This window comes from Doryrhamphus excisus, linkage group LG14 (assembly GCF_037039965.1).
Source record: "Doryrhamphus excisus strain RoL-2023G ecotype Guam linkage group LG14, RoL_Dexc_Guam_v1.1, whole genome shotgun sequence".
NCBI classification, from domain to species: Eukaryota; Metazoa; Chordata; class Actinopteri; order Syngnathiformes; family Syngnathidae; genus Doryrhamphus; species Doryrhamphus excisus.
Genome location: NC_136370.1, coordinates 17090303 through 17109695, shown reverse-complemented (window position 1 = coordinate 17109695; position 19393 = coordinate 17090303). Strand labels below are relative to the sequence as shown.

Here is a 19393-nt window from a genome sequence, read left to right as displayed (position 1 = left end):
ATAATGTTTCATTGTGATGCACAACTTATAAAAGGCAAAGTGCCTAGAAGTCTCTTGACAATCCAGATTTCCATGCAACGTCATGATCTACGTAGGAAAACAACCACAATAAATGATAATCATTTCATCTTTATTTGAGATTCTCATGTGATGCCACAAAAATTACATGATATCATTATGGCAGTCTTTTCATTTTACATGGGGCAAGTTGGGGCAAGTAGTTCTCACCTTAAGGATTCCCCATGGGGAAGTCATTTTTGTTTTTAAGTTAGAGCCCTGAACTAGATTATTTGTTGTATAAGAGGTTCCATGTGGATATGCTGGCAAACATGGTGTCTCCACGTGTCGTCACACAACAGTCAAGGCACCCGGGAAACGCCTTTAGCCAAATCCACTCCTGGGTATGCTGTCTTACCAGTCCTAGCGACAGACACAGACATCGCTGCCTCGTCCAAATATCACATCGGGACAAGCTACAAAGAATTAAGCCATCGTTCCAGATGGGTGGATCACTCTGAGCCCCTGGACAAAGTTTAATTCTGGTTGTCTGATGTTGATGCAAATCTTTGTCCGTCTGATTAGAAAAGATTTAAACTGAGGTGATATTCCTGAGCATTCTGTAGTTGAATCACACATCTGTGAAATGAACAGAAATTACACTTGAGACTTACAATTATTACGTCCTGAAAAGAAAAATATTACAGAAGAGGATGTTTCTGTTTGTGACTAAAACCATTCAGGTCACTGCTGCTTTCAATGCTGAATCGTGAATAATAAATGAATTTGATGTCCATCTAAAACAGGGGTCTCGAACACGCGGCCCGCGGGCCAAATGTGGCCCGCAGGACACTAGTTTGAGGTCCCTGCCTTGATATGAAAGTTTAATGTTAGTGCGGCCCGCGCAAGTTTGATATGGATGCTGTATGGTACCATGTACCCAGAAAAAATTATTACGTTTGATTAATGTTCATGTTAAAGGTTAAATAACTGTTAATAGTTATCCTCCCTATCCGTGTGGAAGTGGTAAGTTTTTGGCTATTTAAGTTTAAAGGAAATAACTTGAAGGCTACCGTTTAGGTCGCTAGCTCTCTAGTTTGCGAGTTAGCATGTGTCTCAAGAACCTGCAGTTGCGCAATATGTTGTAAATAAAAAGAGTATAAATGTGACTATAGTCGTGTTTTGTCATGTCTACAGGGCTCTAATAATGCTTTGTTCATTTTAATCTGAAAAAAATAATTTGTCTACCCACCAACTATATGTGGTTTCTTAAGTTTGTATTATTTGCTGTTTTATTATTATTATTATATTTATTTATTACTGGTTGATTGATTTTCTTTATTCTTGATTTGTTTATTTATTTTTCATCTTATTTTGTGCAGAAAAATAAAAATTAAGATATTTGAGATGATGAATGTTTTGTCAGAGCTTTTATTGTGGAAAATCGGAACCAAAGCACTGAAAAAGTTTGTATATTTTTCTGTTTTTAATAAATGCTTTTTTTTTTTTTTGGAAAACCTGATGTGGCCCCCAAGTAAATTGAGTTTGAGACCCCTGATCTAAAAGATTTGCTAGGATCTTCAGTGGCATGGATGGTCTTCAAGTGTCTGTGTGTTCGCTCTCATTGCCTGCACACTTAGAATGAAAAAGAAGCATAGACTCTGCAGCTCATCAGGAATGCAGAAATAACAAAAATGCTGATGGCAGCCACTTGAATGTATGCTACCTTTTACTAATTTACGTATTACAAACTGCGCAGGATGTTCGGTATCTTTGTGGATTTATAGATCCAACATTAGCTTTGCATCATCTTCAGAGAGGTCACCCAGGGACGACTGACAGTGGGAGTTTCACAGGACACACTACAGGGGACGAGAGTATGCTGAATCATGTCTTGATTTAATGCAAGGTAGCGCTGTCATTGGTTGGGGTGACACAGGTTTTGGAGTTATTATTTTGATGGTCACACCTTCCTGGGTCTTTGTCATTGTACTGTAATAATATGGTGTCATCTGTATGTGACTGCTTTGTCATGGTCAAGTCAATGGATGTAACAGTAGGGTTAGCGTTAGGGTTAGGGTTCGTTAGTAGGCCGATACCACTGGTCTACTAGCAAAATGCTTCCGGGACAAAAGTAGTGACATTTTTCCTGGTTTAGGTCACTAATACATAAAATAAGTCAGAAGTGCAGATTGACCATGGCTTCCAAGATACAGTTTTGGGTCAAAATAGGAAATATGTGCAAAACTAGTTAATAAAAATAGTAGTTTTTAGAACTTACAGAACTTACAGGGCATAATTTAGTTGGCCCGCAATATTTATAAACTTTTCATTTATATTTCTCTACCTCATATGCAGTTCAAACAAGAAGTTTGTATTGTTTCATGGGTATTGTCCAGAATCAGACTCTGCAGGTCAGACTTTTTAATGCTCTGTGATGAGTCAGAAAATTGTAATCAATGCACCCCTTTAAATTGGACTGTATGTCCGAATACCCAGTTCTGATTTGGTGCCTGTATCTGAGTTATTGGGATTTGTTTTTAAAGTGACCAACATATTACCAGAACACCAGAACCAACCCACATAAAGTTGAGAAGAAAATTCTTCAGGAACACGCGAGTGTGGAAAGGGCCATCAAAGTGGTCGTTGTTATGCTTGGCGCATTTCATTTCAACAATGATTACTTCGAGGAACTTTTCAGTATTGCCAGAGACCTGGGATACAAGACAAAACTGAACCCTTCAGCTGTGCCTAGCATAAATATCCCTTTTATAACTTGAAAGACTGAGTCCGACAGCCAGCCCAACGGAACCTTTGACACCAACGCCTAAGGCAGAACCAAGTCGGGGTGTTGTTGAAAAGAGAAACAGATCTGTAAAGCAATGTCAATGCTGTGTTTTGAATTATAAAATATTGACTAAATAATAGAAATAAGGTGTTGTTGTAATTGGTAGTTATTTGGTAATGGTGATACTTTAATTTCATTTGAACATGCATCAGATTACAATTGAATGCATCACATAATCAGTTCACAGTTCCACATGTCCAAAAGGAGTAGGAAGAAGCAAAGCTTATAAAATCCTACCCCTCCATCTGGTACTTTTACAATCAGTAACTGTTACATTTGTTCACTTCCTGCTTTCCTAATATAATTTCGTTTTATTTAATTGTATTTTTTAATTTAAAAAAAAAAGTTTTTAATTTATTATTATTTTTTTATGGTTTAATTTCATTTGAACATGCATCAGATTACAATTGAGTGCATCCCATAATCAGTTCACAGTTCCACATGTCCAAAAGGAGTAGGAAGAAGCAAAGCTTATAAAATCCTACCCCTCCATCTGGTACTTTTACAATCAGTAACTGTTACATTTGTTCACTTCCTGCTTTCCTAATTTAATTTTATTTAATTGTATTTTTTTATTTAAAAAAATGTTTTTAATTAAAAAAAAATGTAATGGTTTTATTTTGATTATTTATTTTCATTGTTACATTTGTTCACTTCCTGCTTTCCTAATATAGTTCACATTATTAAATTAAATAAATTAAATTTTTTATTTTATTTTATTAACGTAGTCCGAGCATATAAGTGTTCTTCCCTGAGATCATATTTCTCCTCTCTTGTATTGGATGACATTTTTAGGTAATTGGTTATTTTTAGCCTTATGCATTATTTTAGCTGTTTGAAGATGAACTATATCAGCAAGTTGAAGTATTTGTGATTTTAGAAGTAAGGAGTTAGTATGTTCTCTGTAGGCGAACATATACTTTTGACAAAATATTCCCTGAAGAAAGTACCGTTTCATTCACATAAATATCATAATTTTTAGAATGCAAATTTTTCATGAATGTTGCATTTGTATTAAGATGGTATCATCACACCACATACAGAATAAACAATCCACTAAGCCATGTCACTAATATTAAATGAATTACTATTTCATGGTATACAAAATGTGTCGATTTACTGCCTATCTTGAAGAGATCCAACACATCTTGAACAATGTCTCCCGTTTTTTCTCCCATGATGCCTTGCTGCAGGAATGTTCCCTCTCTATGAGGAATGCAGCAGGAGGAGGCTTTAGGGTGGCATCTGTTTCAAACACCTCCTTGCTGTCTCGCTGAACACTGGCCTATATACCTCTTGTTTCAAATGCAATTCCACCACTCCTGCAGGAGGGGATAGAGTAGACAATCATTCATTCAGATATAAACATTCATAACCAGCGAATTCATCATTCCAGCCACATAACCACCATATATTCTACCGTATTTCAGTCTCGTGAACAACCTTTGTAAAATGTCCAAAAACATTTATTTCTCTGCACAGTAATGATGCGACAAGCATCCCTGCCGCAGCTGATATCGCTGTGTTCCCTCCTTGCTGTTTGTTTCATTATTAATGAGCGTGAGTGAAGGGGAACAGCGCTGTGTATCATATTCAGGGAGAAGCCAACCAAGGTCCACAGGGGGAGTCTATCACGCAACAGGAAGTGCTGCAAAACTTGATGGAAATGCACCTGTGAAGAGAGTTCTCCATTAATACTAATGTTCAGTTAGGTGTCGTTAAAAAAAAAAAACAATTCCAACACATGCGGACATTCCTTCGTCCAGTACGCCCAGTCATGTTGCCCCGTTTAGCGCCTTAGCTCTTGTACTTTCATTTTAGGTTCTTGTGGTGTGTGATGATGCATGTCGGCATGCGGTCGCCATTTTCGAATCCATTAACCTTTCGATCCGTGTGAGCCCTCTTTGGATTGTGTCTGTGTGTGTGTACAGATTCAGTTTCCGAGTCACAGTTTGCTTGCTTGCTTTCTTGTTCCAGTTTTGAGCAGAGCTAAGTGACATTTTCTTTTTGCTGCCATACCTTTGCATGTGTGATTTTTCACTCAGCTGAGGTGTGATTGGCTCCACAGTGCTGTTGTCCCATACCTCCAGTGCATGGTGGGAGATAATGACACAAATGTTCTATCAGGGTCATACTCACTAATTACGCCTACTCTGCTGGGAGCTTTCACTGTGTTAAAACCTTTTGTTACCCACCCTTGTCACAATGAATTTACTCTCCTTCTAACGCAATATCCATTTATATTGTATATTATGTTTATTTGACAGTTACTGTGGTACACATAATGTCATTGTATGGTCATATCACCTCGTACTTTGTTACGAGGTACATTATTAAAAAAAAAATACTTAAACTGTATTATGGAAAGCAGGAAGTGAACAAATGTAACAGTTACTGATTGTAAAAGTACCAGATGGAGGGGTAGGATTTAATAAGCTTTGCTTCTTCCTACTCCTTTTGGACATGTGGAACTGTGAACTGATTATGGGATGCATTCAGTTGTAATCTGATGCATGTTCAAATGAAATAAAACCATTTTGAAAAATAATAAAAAAAAAATGTTTTAATTAAAAAAATACAATTAAATAAAATTAAATTATATTAGGAAAGCAGGAAGTGAACAAATGTAACAGTTACTGATTGTAAAAGTACCAGATGTAGAGGTAGGATTTAATAAGCTTTGCTTCTTCCTACTCCTTTTGGACATGTGGAACTGGAACTTTTTTTCTATGACTATAAGACGATACTTGCTGACATGTTAGGGATGTACCCATAAATGGTTCTTATGGTTCCTAAACTGCGTTCCTTGTGATTCTGTGCAGAGGACGGACCCGCAGCTTCTGGCTCAATTTTTCTACGCCGACGATGAGTTGAACCAGGTGGCCACCGAGCTCGACAGCCTCGATGGCAGGAAGGACCCTCAAAGATGTACACTGCTGGTCAACCAGTTCCGCTCCTGCCAGGTATGTCACGAGGGCCAAGAAGCAGCAATATCTCCAGCTTCCTGATAGTGATTTCTTAGTTTTTTGTTACTACAAAAAAGTATTATTATTATTATTTAAAAGTAGTATTTGTTTACTACAAATTGAAGTAGTAGTCAATGAAAATGTAACTGAACACAAAATACATTTTTGGTAGACAGCAAAATTTGTGGTTCAATTTATCACAGTCTTTAAGGTCCTGAAAGAAAACAAGCAAAACAGCCCCAGACCATTACACTACTACCACATAGTTTTACTATTGGTATAATAATCGAATTAATTGGACACAGACCTTCCAAAAAGTTTAACTCTTGTCTTGTCAGACCACAGAGTATTTTCCCAAAGGTCTTTGGGATCATTCATTCATTCATTTTCTACCGCTTTTTCCTCTTTGGGCGAGAGGCGGGGTACACCCTGGACTGGTCGCCAGCCAATCACAGGGCACATATAGACAAACAACCATTCACACTCACATTCATACCTAAAAACTACATAATAAAGAACAATAAATCAAAATGAAATATGTTATCTTTTTCTCTGTAAACTTGCTGAAATTGGCATTTGTGACATGTATTTCCCTCGTAGGTAATTTGTTCTGTCTGTTAAATGTTTGCAGCATTTCTTGAAATGCTGCAAACATTTTCAATTGTGTCAGCATTATTAGTTCCAGCTTGTAGTTGTAGGGCTGCCATGAAGGTAGTTTTTGCCCAGTGTGTTTTTCTTATGGTGGAGTCATGAACACTGACCTTAACCGAGGCAAGCGAGGCTCGCAGTTCTTTGGATGTTGTTTTGGATTCTTTTGTGACTTATATAAGTTGAGTCATCACTGCCCTCTTGGTGTTATTTGTTTGAACTCTTAACGTTTAAGCGTGACAAACGTGCAAAAAAGTGTGAAATCATGAAGGGAGCAAACCACTTTTTCATGCTATTAAATCGGACAACACTTAAGGTGTACACAAAGGCTAGATTTGACACAGATCCATCAGTGCTATGTTTTTTTTTAATATAATCTTTCAAACAAACACGTTGCTGGACTTTGGTTTTTGTCCTACAAGCTCAAAATAGAGACCAGAGAGAGATCAGCCGCGCTCTAAAATTGGGCGTGGTGATCTCATTGTTAACTTATCTAGGCCAAGTTCCTACATGGCGCATGTCGACTGATAACATGTGATAAGTTTTATGAATATTAAAGGTCTTTGAAGACAGGAGAGCAAACTCTCTTCTGAACAAAAAACCTGTGGGTTTTGTCATTTGAGCAAATTTCAGAAGGGTGGCTTCTTTGGGAGGGAATCTTTGGGAGGGAACAGCACAGCGCTTTTTGATTAAAATATGTGTGGAACACTCATATTAATTATAAAAAAATAAAAATAATCATCATCATAATAATAATCACAATAATCATATTATATATAATCATATTATTAAAACAAAACAAAAAAAAACCCTTAAACTGTATTATGGAAAGCAGGAAGTGAACAAATGTAACAGTTACTGATTGTAAAAGTACCAGATAGATGGGTTGGATTTAATAAGCTTTGCTTCTTCCTACTCCTTTTGGACATGTGGAACTGTGAACTGATTATGTGATGCACTCAATTGTAATCTGATGCATGTTCAAATGAAATAAAAACATTAAAAAAATTAATTAAAATTAAAAAAAATAATAATTAAAAAAATACAATAAAATAAAATTAGATTAGGAAAGCAGGAAGTGAACAAATGTAACAGTTACTGATTGTAAAAGTACCAGAGGGAGGGGTAGGATTTAATAAGCTTTGCTTCTTCCTACTCCTTTTGGACATGTGGAACTGTGAACTGATTATGTGATGCATTCAATTGTAATCTGATGCATGTTCAAATGAAATAAAACAATTAAAAAAAATAAAAAAAATATATAAAAAAATTAAAAACAAAAAAATATTTTTTAATTAAATTTAAAAAATACAATTAAATAAAATGAAATTATATTATGGAAAGCAGGAAGTGAACAAATGTAACAGTTACTGATAGTAAAAGTACCAGATGGAGGGGTAGGATTTAATAAGCTTTGCTTCTTCCTACTCCTTTTGGACATGTGGAACTGTGAACTGATTATGTGATGCATTCAATTGTAATCTGATGCATGTTCAAATGAAATTAAACCATTACCATATTTCACACAAGGTCATTGTTGTATGGCATATGTATTACGTTTGGGGGCTTAAAATGATGATGATGATACAGGAAATAGAGTAGTAGCAGCTTGGAAGGTTGTGCGTGAGTGACAGATGCCATGCTCTACCATGCTGAGAGAGCTACAGGTGGTTTGGGGAGGTTGTCATGTGGTCTATTGTGCGTCAGCAGCACCACCCGCATACCCGGTAGGGCTTAATAAGGTCACCACTTGATCCCCGACTGTTCTCTCGTTCCTTTACTAATAATGTGCCCCTTGGTTTCTTGTGTGTTTCATGTTGAAGCATCGTTTATGTTTAGTACGATTTCCATTGGCTTTTTCCTCCTGAAAAACTTTTAATGAATGAATTAGGCTTTGATGATACCTCAAGTGGCTAGCGCGCAGACCTCACAGCTAGGAGACCTGGGTTCAATTCCACCCTTGGCCATCTCTGTGTGGAGTTTGAATGTTCTCCCTGTGTATGCGGGGGTTTTCTCCGGGTATTCCGGTTTCCTCCCACATTCCAAAAACATGCTAGGTTAATTAGCGACTCCAAATTGTCCATAGGTATGAATGTGAGTGTGAATGGTTGTTTGTCTATATGTGCCCTGTGATTGGCTGGCCACCAGTCCAGGGTGTACCCCGCCTCTCGCCTGAAGACAGCTGGGATAGGCTCCAGCACCCCCCGCGACCCTCGTGAGGAAAAGTGGTAGAAAATGAATGAATGAATGAATGAATGATACCTCACAGTCCGAACCCCCAAATAACAGGCGAGTCCACAATTTGCACTTCAACCCGCCACCATTGCCATCAGCTATTCGCGTTCCTCTCTGGGTTTTTTTTTTTTTTTTTGGGGCATGAGTGGTCTGAAAATTCCAAGCACCTTGCATGATTTTCATCCAACCTATGAGATGGTTATCACCAATTTTACCCCGTCTACAAAAAGATTCACAGACACGCCAATAGCTCAAAGCTGTGAACGAATCAATGACCAAGCCTTCCTTCTCAAAGCTTTTTTAATCTTCCTCCACGAGGCGTGCAAAGAAAGACGCAGCGCCGCGCTTGACAAGATTACAGTGCACACTGCAGCCACAGTTGAGTGAAAAGCTCATTGTAAGTCATTATTATGGCTCTTGTACATGCCAGTGGCACATAAGCTCTTCATTAGCTCTCGCAGTGTGTGTTGCAGTGTTTTCACAGCTTGGAATTACACACTTCAGTTTAGTCTTTTTTTATTGAAGGCCAGTGACCCTAATGGTGTAATACTCCTTTCAAAGTCCGGTTTTTCACTTCCCAATCCAGGGCTCTATATTAAAAACAAAAATTACTTGCCAATGGGGAATCCTTAAGGTGAGAACTACTTGCCCGAACTTGCCCGAATATGCTGATAATTCATCAGATGATGGTACTAATGCATTGTATTTGGAGGAATGTCTGAAACGTATGTTAACATGGCATGCCATACTACCTTACACATGGTAGTCGTAGTAAGCAGTGATATTTATAAGTTGTGCACCACAATGAAACATTGTTGAATAGACACATTTGTGTACTAGTAAAGTGTTTTTAATCCAGAAAAAAATGCTCAACGGTCAAACAATAATTTGTGAAGCAAAAGGTGAGAAAAATACACAGAGAAATGGAAGCGCTAGATTTTGTAGCTTGTGCAAAATGAGCACTTGGTATTGGATCTAATCGCTGGTGTTTCATTGTGACCACTTCAAATTGTCACAGCAATGTGATTCACTCACCTGTGCCATCATTTGATTTGCTGCCGCTAATAAAATACTTGTTTAGGAGGCACTGGTTCATCACTTTTTGCTGTTTTTTCCTTCACAAGTTGTTGAAGAATTAGACCATGTTGGCAGGGACGCCATGATAGATGTTTTCATAGTCAAACCATCGCTGATTGGTTGATCGCGAACAAGAATGGGTGTGGGTAAAACGCGGACTGTGGACCACGGACCGCGGTCTAAATAAACAATTCTGATTGGTCCATTTCAAGATTTGCAAGGATTGGTTTGCAAATTACCACCGGAAATGACGCAGTCCGTGTTTTACCAACACCCAACAAGAACCGCTTTAAAAAAAAACTCTTCGCAGTACGGAATGCCAAAGTGCACTTGCCTGATTGGATTTACTTGTCCGAATTTTGTTTTAACTTGCCCCGGGCCATCGGTACATCGTTATTGTCGAGCCCTGATAGATGTTTTCGTAGTCAAACCATCGCTGATTGGTTGATCGCGAACAAGAACGGGTGTGGGTAAAACACAGATAGTGGACTACTGACCACGGTCTAAATAAACGATTCTGATTGGTCCATTTCAAGATTTGCGAGGATTGGTTTGCAAATTACCACCGGAATTACACAGTCCGTGTTTTACCAACACCCAACAAGAACCGCTTTTTAAAAAACTCTTGGCAGTACGACATGCTAAAGTGCACTTGCCCGACGGGAATATCACCGATTGGATTTACTTGCCCGAATTTTGTTTTAACTTGCCCCGGGCCATCGGTACATCGTTATTGTCGAGCCCTGATAGATGTTTTCGTAGTCAAACCATCGCTGATTGGTTGATCGCGAACAAGAACGGGTGTGGGTAAAACGCGGACTGTGGACTACAGACCACGGACCGCGGTCTAAATAAACAATTCTGATTGGTCCATTTCAAGATTTGCAAAGATTGGTTTGCAAATTACCACCGGAATTACGCAGTCCGTGTTTTACCAACACCCAACAAGAACCGCTTTTTTAAAAAAAACTCTTGGCAGTACGGAATTCCAAAGTGCACTAGCCCAACGGGAATATCACTGATTGGATTTACTTGCCCGAATTTTGTTTTAACTTGCCCCGGGCCATCGGTACATCGTTATTGTCGAGCCCTGTACTCCTTTCAAAGTCCGGTCTTTCACTTCCCAATCAATGAACTCAAAAGGCTGCAGTGTCTCCACAAAGAGGGGAAAAAAGGGGTTCAATTACCGTGACCACTCATGTATTGCTCATTCAATTTGTTTTTGTCACTCCGCCGCTCTCCAGGACAATGTGCTCAACATTATCAATCAGATAATGGATGAATGTATCCCCTGCGACCGAGCCAACAGAGACTTCTGTGTCAAGTTCCCCGAGGAGATTCGTCATGACAACCTAGCGGGGCAGCTATGGTTTGGAGCAGAGGTACAGTAGTCTGGAAACAAACAACCCCCCGTGTAATGATGTAAAAATACAGTTTGTTGTCCTGTGTATCAGTGTTTGGCTGCAGGCTCCATTATTATGAACAGAGAGATTGAAAGTATAGCGATGAGACCGCTGGCGAAGGATCTGACTCGCAGCTTGGAGGAGGTACGTAACATCACCAGAGACCAGGCCCTGCGGGACCTCAACTTCTACACAGATCGCATGAAGGACGCACTGCGACATTTCGACGGCCTTTTTGCTGAGTTTGAACTCAGGTAATTTAGATGCAGAACCCACCAAAGTAATTCACATATTCCATTGTTTCACTCGACAAAACGTCCTTGATCCTTTGCTTTGCTTGTGTTTTAGCTACGTGTCAGCCATGGTGCCTGTCAAGTCTCCCAAAGAATATTACGTACAGCAGGATGTCATTGTGCTCTTCTGTGAGACGGTGGAAAGGTTTGCCCCAAATAAACGTTATCAAAAACTCAATCTATGTATCTTTGTGTAGACAAAGTCCTAATAATATTTGCGTTGTGTTTCCTGTGTTTCCCAGAGCGCTGAAGCTGGGCTACCTCACACAAGACATGATTGATGACTACGAGCCTGCACTGATGTTTACAATTCCCAGACTAGCCATTGTATGGTAAGTGTTGACAGTCTTGTACGGTATTCCGGCTTCTCTCCTCTTTCCGGTCCTCATATAGAATTTTTTTCATGTATTTTTAGCGGGCTGGTCGTGTACTCAGAGGGACCTCTCAACCTAGACCGAAAAGCAGAGGACATGTCTGAGCTCTTCCGGCCTTTTCGTACTTTACTGAAGAAAATAAGGTACCGTCTATACCAGAGGTCTCAAACTCAATTGCATGACACATTTTTTGGGCAAAATTACCCCCGCAAAAAAGTGCAGTTCCCCTAATGTCAGTGCGGCCCCGCGCAAGTTTGATATGGATGCTGTATGGTATCATGTACCCAGAAAAAATTATTACGTTTGATTAATATTCATGTTAAAGGTTAAATAACTGTTAATAGTTATCCTCCCTATCCGTGTGGAAGTGGTAAGTTTTTGGCTATTTAAGTTTAAAGGAAATAACTTGGAGGCTACCGTTTAGGTCGCTAGCTCTCTAGTTTGCGAGTTAGCATGTGTCTCAAGACCCTGCAGTTGCGCAATATGTTGTAAATAAAAAGAGTATAAATGTGACTATAGTCGTGTTTTGTCATGTCTACAGGGCTCTAATAATGCTTTGTTCATTTTAATCTGAAAAAAATAATTTGTCTACCCACCAACTATATGTGGTTTCTTAAGTTTTTATTATTTGGTGTTTTATTGTTATTATTATATTTATTTATTACTGATTGATTTTCTTTATTTTTGATTTGTTTATTTATTTTTCATCTTATTGGGTGCAGAAAAATAAAAATTACGATATTTGAGAACAGTGGAATGTTTTATCAGAGCTTTTATTGTGGAAAATCGGAACAAAAGCAAAGTTTATTCATTTTTCTGTTTTTAATAAATGCGTTTTTTTGGAAAACCTGATGCGGCCCAGCCTCGCTCAGACCCTAGCTCCAGTCGCCCCCAAGTAAATTGAATCCTGGTTCTTTAGAACAAACGGTGACGCTCCAGCTTGATCTTGGTGTCTTTTCAGAGACCTGCTGCAGACTCTGACTGAGGAGGAGTTGCTAATGCTCGAGAGGAACCTCTGCATTTCTCAGGATGGCGAGCTCGCTACAGGCAAGGAGCAGACCCCCAATAAGCCACCAACACCCGTTGAAGAGAATCACTGCTCCAGCAGCCCCACGAATGACACCTTCAAGAGACCTCGTGAAGATGAGCATTTGGCTGTCTTTGTCCGTCCCAGCCAGGAGGAAGAGTTGGCAGATGTGGAAAAAGGCTGGGAGGAAGTAGAAGCCGACAAAGGGGAGCAGGAGGAGATCTTACTGTGTGAGGAGGCAGAGGAGGCAGAACTTGCTTGTTCCATGCAGTATGACGAGGAGGAACTGGAGCAGCTCAACATGATGGTGTATCGCGTCGGAGACGAGATGTCCACTCTGCTGTCGCCTCCGAGCAAGAATCAATCCCCAGCACATCACCCCAACAGAGGAGAGTCAGGAGGTGCCAGTGGAGCCTCTAGTATCGAGGCCTCCCCTATCAGGGTGCTAAGGTGCCGAGGAAGAACGGGTATCTATCTCGAGGAGGAAGACAGAGTCTTCTTCATGGAAGATCTCGACACAGCAGGAGATGCCCTCAGCAGCATCTCCAGAGAAGTCCAATGCGGTATCGCCTCGCCTTCTAAAGCACCAAAGTCTTCTCGTTCTTTGCAACGTAGTCCAGGTCTCCAATCTGATTCTGGTTGGCGCCCCGCAGCTCCTTCAGAACCTCCTTGTCTCCAGCCTCGCGGCAAAAATACACACTGTCTCAATTCAATACGGGCTCCATGCACCTCCGTCCCGAGCTCCGAAGTTCTGCCTTACACCAACGGTTGGGAGGTGGGCTTTGAGGGAACAATGAATGAGACCGCAGAAGTCATCGCGCATCGTATGGGTGGGATGAAGCTCTCTGCCACCGTCATCTTCAACCCTCGCTCCCCGAGTTTGACAGAGCTGGCCGTGGATAAGCTGCTCCTCCCGCGGCCATCTCCGTCAGAGATGGAATCCTGCGGCCCCTTAGTGGCCACTCACTGCCTCCTTAACTCGTGCGTCTGCTGCGGGAGCTGTGAAGACGCCAACGAGGACGCCTTCACCTCCGACACCTCCGGGTTAGGACTCGCTCTCGGAGCGGATAAACACTGCAAGACGGCAGCACCCGGAGCTCTTATACGATCATCTGCGTGTCAGCTGCCGCCTCGGGGCCACGAGCCCCTTAGCAGACGGGAACTCCAGATTTCTCCGGCTTCCTCCCGTTGCTTGAATGAGCCCCTGGAAGAGGAAGGAAGCCTTCAGCTCTGTGAGAACTGCCTGGTGGGCGTCCCTCGGTCAGAGCATCGCAATCAGGACCGTAGCAACAGCAGAAGGGAGGACTACCAGGAGATGATTGACAAGACGGAAACCGAGATGGATAAGCAAGGAATTAAAGAATCCAGGAGGGACACCAAAGAGAAAAGTCGGAAAGCCTCCAGGTAAGTTTTCTATGTATATATTTTTAGCATTTTAATTATCTTCATTACACTTAAATCCTTTGGTGTTTTCGACATTTGTTCTCCATTTTAATGTTTTCTGTACATTTAAATTTTTTTTTCTCCCCTAATATTTTCTTTATTTTTCTCCTTTTGTACTGTTTTAGCTTTCACAACTCCCCCCACAGCTCTGTGTCAGGTAGTGACTGTGACAGTGTGTCGGTCACCACATGTAGTCTATCCAGCAGTGCTTACACTCCAAGGTAACTATGAGCGGCATTGTGAGGTTGGAATATACACCGGGGGGGGGGCATTTTATATAGAACCATTTGTCTTCTATATGTGACCATTTGTCTTGAGGTCCTCGATATTGGCTTTATTACTGATATTTATAGGTTATCACATGGTTTGTCTGGTATCAGGCCAGGTATCATTCCCCAAAGTGTCAGTATCAGCCGAGGGTCTGACCCGGAGAAAACCCACGGATAACATGCAAACTCCACACAGAGATGGCCGTGGGTGGAATTGAACCCTGGTCTCCTGGTCTCCTAGCTGTGAGGTTTGCGCGCTAACCCCTCAACCGCCGTGCCGCCCATGCAAATCTTGAAACGGACCAATCAGAATTGTTTATTTAGACCGCGGTCCGCAGTCCATATTACGTGTTTTACCCACACCCGTTCTTGTTCGCAATCAACCAATCAGCGATGGTTTGACTACGAAAACATCTATCATGGCGTCCCTGCCAACATGGTCTAATTCTTCAACAACTTGTGAAGGAAAAAACAGCAAAAAGTGATGAACCAGTGCCTCCTAAACAAGTATTTTATTAGCGGCAGCAAATCAAATGATGGCACAGGTGAGTGAATCACATTGCTGTGACAATTTGAAGTGGTCACAATGAAACACCAGCGATTAGATCCAATACCAAGTGCTCATTTTGCACAAGCTTACAAAATCTAGCGCTTCCATTTCTCTGTGTATTTTTCTCACCTTTTGCTTCACAAATTATTGTTTGACCATTGAGCATTTTTTTTCTGGATTTAAAAAACACTTTACTAGTACACAAATGTGTCTATTCAATAATGTTTTATTGTGGTGCACAACTTATAAATATCACTGCTTACTACGACTACCATGTGTAAGGTAGTATGGCATGCCATGTTAACATACATCTACACTATTTTTTTTAAGCACAATGTTTATTCAATCATGAATGTATACTTTTATTTATCAAGGCAAAGTGCCTAGAAGTCTCTTGACAATCCAGATTTCCATGCAACGTCATGATCTATGTAGGAACACAACCACAAGAAATGATAATCATCTCATCTTTATTTGAGATTCTCATGTGATGCCACAAAAATTACATGATATCATTATGGCGGTCTTTTCATTTTACATGGAGCAAGTTCGGCGGCACGGCGGTCGAGTGGTTAGCGCGCAGACCTCACAGCTTGGAGACAAGGGTTCGATTCCACCCTCGGCCATCTCTGTGTGGAGTTTGCATGTTCTCCCCGTGCATGCGTGGGTTTTCTCCGGGTACTCCGGTTTCCTACCCACATTCCAAAAACATGCTAGGTTAATTAGCGACTCCAAATTGTCCATAGGTATGAATGTGAGTGTGAATGGTTGTTTGTCTATATGTGCCCTGTGATTGGCTGGCCACCAGTCCAGGGTGTACCTCTTGCCCGAAGACAGCTGGGATAGGCTCCATCATACCCTGAAACCTTTGTGAAAGAAAATGAATGAATAATAAGGGATGAAACAGGCTGTACGGCGGTGGAGTGGTTAGTGCGCAGGCCTCACAGCTAGGAGACCTGAGTTCAATTCCACCCTCATCCATCTCTGTGTGGAGTTTGCATGTTCTCCCCGTGTATGTGGGGGTTTTCTCCGGGTACTCCGGTTTCCTCCCACATTCCAAATACATGCTAGGTTAATTAGCGACTCCAAATTGTCCATAGGTATGAATGTGAGTGTGAATGGTTGTTTGTCTATATGTGCCCTGTGATTGGCTGGCGACCAGTCCAGGGTCGCCCCAAGACAGCTGGCAACCCTCGTGAGGAAAAAGCGGTAGAAAATGAATGAATGAATGAATGAATGGGGCAAGTTCGGGCAAGTAGTTCTCACCTTAAGGATTCCCCATGAGCAAGTCATTTTTGTATTTAATGTAGAGCCCTGTCATTGAGAGTTATATGAAAAAAGACACAGTATATCTACCAGGCCACAAACAGCCGAGTGGTATTTACTTTTAAATCTCAACATATTCACCCAATGAAATATGGATGCATGGTGTGAATAATGCAGGGACGGTTAGGGATATAAACGGCCTCTCCTTCTGTTTTCCATGACTTTCTCCAGCCCCGTCAGCAGCCTCACTCCAAGCTCAGGCATGTCCGAGGACCTGGACCATGAAGTGATGCAGCTGGCCCTGCAAGACGCCAAGGTGGCCGCCCGGAATAAGATTCGCTCACGCTTCCACAGCAGCAGCGACCTCATCCACCGTCTTTTTGTTTGTATTTCAGGTAGAAACCTGCACCTTTTTTTCTTCTTCTTTGTGTCACTGTTTGTTGACGTGTTCTGTGTTGCATGTCATGTGACGCAGGAGTCGCTGATCAGCTGCAGACCAATTACGCCAGCGACCTTCGCAGCATCCTGAAGACTCTGTTCGAGGTCATGGCGACCAAGTGCGAGCAGGGAGACAGTGATAACCAAAAAAAAGGTCGGGACCGTGTGTGTTGACTGGAGGTTCTGGGGTGGGGGGGGGTGTGGGGGGGTATCAATTATTTAAGCACAGCTCGGTTTTAAGTGTTTTCTCCATTTGGTGCCCAGCAGGACCTGTTCTGCGGAGTGCCGTACTAGAGGACTGTGCTCTCTGTCAGGAGACCATTTCTTCATCAGAATTGGCAGCCAAGGCCCGCGAGGGCCACTTTGAAGGTTAGCATGTCATTCAGTGGGGACCCCGACGCTCATTGTAAACAGTTGTTGACGATACAAAATGGACTTGTAATTACCGTATTTTCCGGACTATAAGTCACACTTTTTTTCATAGGTTGGCCGTTCCCTGCGACTTATACCCCAGAGCGACTTATAAATGAAAAAACTGTTGGGGGTGGGGTGCTGGAGCCTATCCCAGCTGTCTTCAGGCAAGAGAGGCGGGGTACACCCTGGACTGGTGGCCAGCCAATCACAGGGCACATTTAGACAAACAACCATTCACACTCACATTCATACCTATGGACAATTTGTAGTCGCTAATTAACCTAGCATGTTTTTGGAATGTTGGGAAACCCACACATGCACAGGGAGAACATACAAACTCCACACAGAGATGGCGGAGGGTGGAATTGAACTCAGGTCTCCTAGCTGTGTGGCTAACCACTCGATCGCTGTGCAGCCCGGTTTGCAAAATTGATGTGGATAAATCAGGGGTCTCCAACTCAATAACTTGTTTTGGCCATTTGTGAATAATGGCTCTCACTGTGGTTTGCTGTAGTCCCAAAGCTTTAGTGGCTTTATAACCTTTCTCAGACTGACAGATCTCAATTAATCTTTTAATTAACCATTCACACTCACATTTATACCTATGGAGTGTGAATGGTTGTTTGTCTACGTATATGTGCCCTGTGATTGGCTGGCCACCAGTCCAGGGTGTACCCCGCCTCTCGCCCGAAGACACCTGGGATAGGCTCCAGCACCCCCGCAACTCTTGTGAGGATAAGCGGTAGAAAATGAATGAATGAATGAATAAATTGATATTAATTTTGGGCAAGGGCTGCACAGTGCTTGAGTGGTTAGCGCACAGGCTTCACAGCTGGGAGACCTGAGTTCAATTCCACTCTTGACCATCTCTATGTGGAGTTTTGTGTGGGTTTTCTCTAGGTACTCCGTTTTTTTCCCACATTCCAAAAACATGCTAGGTTAATTAGCGACTCCAAATTGTCCATAGGTATGAATGTGAGTGTGAATGGTTGTTTGTCTATATGTGTCCTGTGATTGGCTGGCGACCAGTCCAGGGTGTACCTCGCCTCTCGCCCAAAGACAGCTGGGATAGGCTCCATCATACCCGAAACCTTAATGAGGATAAGCGAGAGAAAATGAATGAATAATAAGGGATGAAACAGGCTGTACGGCGGATGAGTGGTTAGTGCACAGGCCTCACAGCTATAAAATCAAGCCTAGAGCTCTGCCAACATATATACCAGGATGTGGGATTTTTGTCAGAGGCACATTAAGGACGGCGTGCTTCATGGTGTTTAAATGTCGCCTTCTCCTCCTTGTAGACCCCCCTGACTGGGTCCCAGATGAAGTGTGCAGCTCCTGCATCGCCTGCAAGGCTCCTTTCACTGTCATCCGCCGGAAGCATCACTGCAGGAGCTGTGGAAAAGTATGATTGACACTTGAGGGGAAATTCTACCCATCAACCACAATCTTTATATGAGACATGAACACATATCACATATGCATGGCGGCGTGTGGTTAGCGCAGGCCTCACAGCTAGGAGACCCGGGTTCAATTCCACCCTCGGCCATCTCTGTGTGGAGTTTGTATGTTCTCAGCGTGAATGTGTGGGTTTTTTCCGGGTACTCCGGTTTCCTCCCACATTCCAAAAACATGCTAGGTTAATTAGCGACTCCAAATTGTCCATAGGTATGAATGTGAGTGTGAATGGTTGTTTGTCTATATGTGCCCTGTGATTGGCTGGCCACCAGTCCAGGGTGTACCCCGCCTCTCGCCCCAAGACAGCTGGGATAGGCTCCAGCATACCTGAAACCTTAATGAGGATAAGCGATAGAAAATGAATGAATAATAAGGGATGAAACAGGCTGTATGGCGGATGAGTGGTTAGTGCGAAGGCCTCACAGCTAGGAGACCCTAGTTCAATTCCACACTCATCCATCTCTGTGTGGAGTTTGCATGTTCTGATAAAACATTCCACTGTTCTCAAATATCTTAATTTTAATTTTTCTACACAAAATAAGATGAAAAATAAATAAACAAATCAAGAATAAAGAAAATCAATCAATCAGTAATAAATAAATAAATATAATAATAAAACGGCAAATAATAAAAACTTAAGAAACCACATATAGTTGGTGGGTAGACAAATAATTTTTTTCAGATTAA

At 41.6% G+C, this 19393-nt stretch overlaps 1 protein-coding gene across 2 annotated transcripts in view; it reads left to right on the top strand.

Annotated features, from left to right (window-relative positions):
• Window positions 1–19393, top strand: part of zfyve28 (zinc finger, FYVE domain containing 28) — a 32846-nt gene that overhangs the window by 10366 nt on the left and 3087 nt on the right. The window contains exons 2-13 of one of the 2 annotated variants that reach the window (XM_058090787.2): window positions 5668–5808; window positions 11016–11153; window positions 11226–11428; window positions 11523–11612; window positions 11710–11799; window positions 11883–11984; window positions 12803–14272; window positions 14437–14532; window positions 16628–16791; window positions 16872–16988; window positions 17102–17203; window positions 18550–18653. In XM_058090787.2, the coding sequence (XP_057946770.2) occupies window positions 5668–5808; window positions 11016–11153; window positions 11226–11428; window positions 11523–11612; window positions 11710–11799; window positions 11883–11984; window positions 12803–14272; window positions 14437–14532; window positions 16628–16791; window positions 16872–16988; window positions 17102–17203; window positions 18550–18653 (2817 nt within the window). The remainder of the gene's footprint in view (window positions 1–5667; window positions 5809–11015; window positions 11154–11225; window positions 11429–11522; window positions 11613–11709; window positions 11800–11882; window positions 11985–12802; window positions 14273–14436; window positions 14533–16627; window positions 16792–16871; window positions 16989–17101; window positions 17204–18549; window positions 18654–19393) is intronic. The other variant, XM_078795983.1, reaches the window with a different exon arrangement.